The sequence below is a fragment of the Lepidothrix coronata genome, unplaced genomic scaffold, assembly GCF_001604755.1.
Source record: "Lepidothrix coronata isolate B3197 unplaced genomic scaffold, Lepidothrix_coronata-1.0 Scaffold28, whole genome shotgun sequence".
Classification (NCBI taxonomy): domain Eukaryota; kingdom Metazoa; phylum Chordata; class Aves; order Passeriformes; family Pipridae; genus Lepidothrix; species Lepidothrix coronata.
The window spans coordinates 3435423-3441292 of NW_016690208.1; the positions used below are offsets into that span (position 1 = coordinate 3435423).

General features: G+C 47.8%; 1 protein-coding gene across 2 annotated transcripts in view; it reads right to left on the bottom strand.

The window, feature by feature from the left end:
• SURF4 (surfeit 4) overlaps positions 1-5723 on the bottom strand; it is a 13842-nt gene extending 8119 nt beyond the window's left edge. The window contains exons 1-2 of one of the 2 annotated variants that reach the window (XM_017809997.1): positions 5638-5709; positions 4479-4556 (exon numbers count right to left, since the gene is read on the bottom strand). In XM_017809997.1, the coding sequence (XP_017665486.1) occupies positions 4479-4556; positions 5638-5685 (126 nt within the window). In that variant the 5' untranslated portion in view covers positions 5686-5709. Of the gene's footprint in view, positions 1-4478; positions 4557-5637 lie in introns of both variants that reach the window. The other variant, XM_017809998.1, reaches the window with a different exon arrangement.
• Positions 5724-5870: the final 147 nt, after the last annotated feature.

Consider the following 5870-nt stretch of genomic DNA (forward strand, 5'->3'; position numbering starts at 1 on the left):
ATACAGAACAGATAACCTGGGTTATCTGCTGCTGTTTCCACAGCAGTGCTGTGGAAAGGCTGAAAAAAGCAGCAAACATCTGCCTCCAGGCCTCATCTTTGCTGGTTTGAAGTCATGATGAGCTGATCTCATCTTCCACTTCCCCGAAACCAAACAACTGTCCAGGTGAAGGATCCATGAAGACATTTAACATTTATCCGTTCTCTTGGCAAACAGAGGGAATTCAACACTGCCCATTAAACATGAGTGCACACATCCAATCAGCTCCAGACAAGTCAGAAAGGCCAAGCCTATGGCAGCTCCAGTGCTGAGCAACCTCCTGACACACATCATCTGTGGACACCCACAGCTCATGGAGCTGCAGTTACTGAGCTACACTCAAGTTGAACCCCCTGTACACAGCAAGCTTAAATAAGCTTCAGAAACAGGCTAAAAATCCAAGCCAAAGGAACCACTGGCCATGGAGATCCAGAGAGAAAGGAAGAGAACAATTACACCAAGACTACAGGAAGAGAATGTAACGGACATCAAGTGATTTTACAATTGGAGGATCTGGGTATAAATCACCCAACTAATTTAACTAAGGATGGAGTAAGTTATATGAAACATGAGATCTCCAGAAGTGGAACTGAATTAACAGTACCAGTCCCTGCACATCACCAGCAAGATGTGGGTCAAAAGCTGCACCCCAAGACCACTTCCTTTGTGATTCACACAGATAAAGCAGCACATACAGGAAACTCTGTAGTGAAAGATCTGCAGCTAAAAAATGGGACTAGAAACACACCCTCCACTGAGCACAATACCCATAACACCCTAATTTATTTGGGTAAATACCCCAAACCAAAACTGCTGCGACTGATGGAGGTGGCACCACTAAACTCGTGACATCAAATAATTAAATGGCTTATTCTGCTGTGGGCTTTGCATCAACTGCTCTTTCCATGTGCTGCCTCCTTGGAAGAGGAGAAAACACAAGAGAATGCTAAATAAAACTATTTTAAAGAAGAACAGCTGGTTCTGTGCTGGCAGCCAACTCACTGACATATGCCAGAGGGGCTTTGTGTTGCCACTTCCCCCCCTAATGGGATTAGAAAGGCAAAGATAGATTTAAATGCTCCTTTAAGTTGAACAAGCAAAGATGTACAAGATGATCCAGGGATCCCTAAATCAAATCTCTGCTCAAACCCCATTTTTCAAAAGGAGGCTTGAAATACTCAAACCCATAAAAGCCTGACCAAAAGAGAGGTAACTCAAAAGTGACTCATTTTGACCCCACCTCCAACTGTTTAAATCTGCTGACAGTCCAGTCTGTTTCAGTAAAAGTATATATACTGTAGCATAATTACAGGTAGTTTAAGACCAATACAAAGCCAGGAGTTGGGAATTCTTGCTGTCACCAAGCTGTGTCCTGTCCAAGTACAGAAGCCTTTTCTGTGTGTGTGTGTGTTCTTGGATCAGGAAGTTCTGATCCTGGTGAGGAACAGCACTCTGCTCATCTACACAGAAACCCTGGTGACCTGCACAGCATCATTGGTCTGGAGCTCCTGATAAAGGCATATCTCAAGTATTGAGCTTGTATTTTAAGAGATTGGTTTGTTCTGAGAGGAGAGATGCCTCTGGCAGTCTGGGACACTACACATTTTTCCTGGAAGAGGATGCTGAATCCTGTGGCAGAGAGAAAAATCACTTCCTTTCACCAACCTGAATACATCGACTTCAAGAGATCCCACCCAAAAATGACAAGGACAGCGACGTCCATCACATTCATTAGGTCAATGTCTACAAATCATTTGTCAGAACTGGGAACAAGAGGCTTTCCCACTTATTTCCAAAGGGAGGAAGAGAGCTCTGACCTGCTAGAACGTTGCCAGCAATCTTCATCAGGTTTTTAATTGCAGGCAGATTTCTCATGTCAGTGCTTTTCAATTTTAAAGTGTGCTTTATACCAATTCCCTTTCCCAAAAGGCTATTTATTAATGAAATCTTTAAAATGGGATTTTTCCACTTATTGCATTTTACTATCACTCTCCATGGGAAGATTTTTTTCCCAGCCTAACCAGAATAGGCTATTTGGCTTATAATGATAAAGGATCAGTGCACTGACATGACTAAGTTCTAGAGAACATTTCAAAATTAATTTTTTTAATCTAACACATGTGAAGTTCAGACTAGAAATGAAATGTTTTCTTCTCCCTTCTGTTACCTGCAAAGTAGCATTTTGAGGACAAGGAGTTCCAACTGAAAGATGGGAAATTTAGGTTAGATATTAGGAAGGAATTCTCTCCTGTGAGGGTGGTGAGGCCCTGGCACAGGTTGCCCAGAGAAGCTGTGGCTACCCCATCCCTGGAAGTGTCCAAGGCCAGACTGGACACAGCTTGGAGCAACCTGGGATAATGGAAGGTGTCCCTGGCCATGGCAGGGAGTAGAACTGGATGAACTTTAAGGTCCCTTCCAACCCAAACCATTCTGTGATTCTATGTTAGAATTATCTGAACAAGATACACCAGAATTTATGTTGAAAAATTAAATAAATTCCCCCCAGCCCTGACAGCCCTTTCCCTGCACTACAATGCCTCCATAGTTTCCTTGCATTTTTGTCCATAAATTTTTTTTTAGAACAGCAGAAATACCAGGCACCCACATTCCTAAAGATTATTCTTACAGACACTACAAAAGTTGCCCGGGATCTGCTCCCTCTTACAAAGGGATTACAAAGGAGAGACAACCCTAAACTCTCAGTGCAGGCCCCAGATACAGCTATTTTCAGTATGATCCTCTCAGCAGCACATGGTGACTGCACTGAAGAGCTCAGCATGTAATATTTTAACAAGAATCACTAAAAAAGGACTTAATTCCTGAGCATGTGAATTACTTAATTAATAACACTGGGCTGGTGTTACAGTGTCTCCTCCACTGCAGCCCTGGGGAATTCCTAAGCTCTGAGCAGCCCCTGAGCAACAATCCCACCACAAGCATTGCTGCTCCCTCGACCCAAACACTGAGAGAACTGAACCAACAGAAAAAATAAACTCAGTTTTTCTTCTTCCTGCCAGTTCAGCTCTCCAGTCCAGTGACAGAAGTGCTGGTGAGAGAGAAAAGGGGGACATAGCCTCAGGAGAAGTAGGACAACCCCTTTCACTGACAGCTGGCTGTCTGGCAAGCTTAGCTGCCTGTAAGACTGTGCCTTCAGTGCACTAGTTCACCTCTGGATTAAGAGCCACTTATTACAGCTGAGTATCCTGGCATCTAGGGCATAATTTGCTAATTCAAAGGGAAATTACAGTATCTGAGAAAAGCTAAGATTTACTGTTTGAATTTAAGGAACAGATTATTCTTGCCTTTGTAAGAGACATTCAGGATTTACTGATAAGCCATGGAATTAGCTATAACATTTTCCCACAGGGCTTTTATGTTACAGAAATTAAGACTCATTATGTCTTGAGCACTAGTACAGGGAGTGGAGAAAGCAAGAATATCACTGAGAATGCATTCAGCTCCCAGAACAGCCATTGTCCAGCCTCCACCAAGGGGAGTTTCAACATAACTTCAGTCCAAATGTTCCAAGTACTTTTTTTTTTAACCCAAGATGAACTAACAGCTCCTGTAATGCCAAGTGTTAACTTCACAATATATACCAAAGGTTACTGTTTAGCAAGTCACTCCTACACTGGTGTGATACTGAGTTTTAGCAGCATAGACAGGACTGAAAGGACCTGACAGAGCTACCAGGCAGATCTTTAGAAGCAGAATTATCACAGGAGTTATTACTCAGAATGCCATAAAAACTATTTTGCAATCTGATGGCAAGTGTAGCAAACATTCCAAATTCTGCAGCTAAAGACTCATCTCTAAATAGGATGTGGTCAAGCACAAATAAATTTGTGCCATTTAAAGCTCATTTCAGGAGAAGGCAAACTGCATTTGAGCTGGACAAGAGAGCTTTCAGTAGTATGAAAAAAAGGTGTGTTAAGGACATCTAGAAATAACCCCACAGGAATAAATAGAGAGGTGTTATAAAAAGGTCAGGACAAGCATTGTAAATTTTGGCAAGTAATGTGAACACTGCAGTGACAGTTTACTTTCTCCTCTAAAAGGGACGAGAGGACAAGGTAAACAGAGAATGACCAAGATAATCCAGACATCCCTTAAATTGGACACTCCACACACCATAAGAAGCTCTGCCACGAAATCCAGTCTTCCTTCTTCCATCTGGGGGTGGGGAGGAAGTGCAGAACAGGTTTTCCCAGTGAAATCAGTTAGAGACACAGAGGCAGCACAGCCCCCTTGGAGCTGTGACGTGTTATCTTGCTCCACACAACTCACACTGATTCAGAAGAGTTGTAGAACCAGGCAGAATCAGATTTTCCAGCGAATTTGCTGAATGTGATTAGATGCTGTCTCTCATTGTCAATCAGATGAATCACCATGACTGTGAAGATCTTTCCAACACCATCCCCAGCAGAGCAACTACTTACACTCAAAACAATCCTGCTCTCACATATGGTAAGAGATCTCAAGCTTCTATTTAACAGAGAAATCAGTGCGGGCCTCCGCTGAAACAAACGTGAGAAGGATTACAAGACAACATCAGCTCCTTTGCTTTCCTTTTGCCCCGATCCTGAGCACAGCACACGGTGCTGAGGAGCCTTTTCCAGGTTTCCAGACACGGGTCAGGGTTTCATAGAACCACAGAATGGTTTGGGTTGGAAGGGACCTTAAAGACCACCTCATTCCAACTCCCTGCCATGGGCAGGAACACTTTCCACTATCCCAGGTTGCTCCAACCCCTGCACAACCTGGCCTTGGACACTTCCAGGGATGGGGCAGCCACAGCTTCTCTGGGCAACTTGTGCCAGGGCCTCACCACCTCACAGGGGAAAATTTCTTCCCAATATCCCATCTAACCGTGCCAGATAGATCACCAGGTCGCTCTCCTGTCCCCAACACCTCACCCTGCTTCCCCACACCCCTTTGTGCCCCATTCGCCAGCCGAGACGGCTCGCACGGAGCCCAGGGCAGCTCAGATTCCTGCTCCCCTTCCCATTATTCCCTCCCGGGGGAAGGGAGCCCCATTCCCAAGAACTCTCTTTCCAGGCGCAGCCGCCGCGTTCCCTTGGGGGCAAGGGCGGCCCCCGGGCCTGAGCCGGGCCGGGGTCCCCTCGGAGGGAACTGGAAGGGAACTTACAGGAAGGGAAGTTCCCCCTTGAAGGGAACTTACAGGAGAGACGGAGAGGGACTATTTACAGGAGCGTGTAGCGAGAGGACAAGGGAGAGAGGAGGAAAGAGAGAGGGTTTAGATGAGATAATAGGAATTGTTCCCTGTGAGGGTGGTGAGGGGCTGGGATGGACTTCCCAGAGAAGCTGTGGGTGCCCCATCCCTGGAAGTGTCCAAGGCCAGGTTGGAGCAGCCCGCTCTAGTGGAAGGTGTCCCTGCCCACGGCAGGGGAGTGGAACCGGACGATCCCCAAGCTCCCTTCCAACCCAAACCACTCCACGACTCCACGAACCCACCAGAGCGCGGCCGCGACCCGGCCGCCATCCCGGCCTGGGCTCCAGCGCCACAAAGGCCGCCCGGGCGGCGCGGAGCGGGGCTGGGTGGGGGGAGGCAGGCGGACGGGCTAGGCGGGCACCCACCTGGTCGGCGAAGTCCTCGGCGGTGTTCATGATGTCGTTGTGGCCCATGGCGGGGCCGGGCGGGCGCGGGCGGGGCGGGGGCGGCGGGGCCGGGCCGGGCCGCGCTCGGTGCCGCTGCAGCCGCTGCCACGTCGGACGGGCCGGGCCTCGCAGGCGCCGCCGCGCCGGCGCGCGGGGGGCGGGGCCTCCGCGGGGGGACACGCCCCCGGCCACGCCCCCCGGCCGCGCGCCCT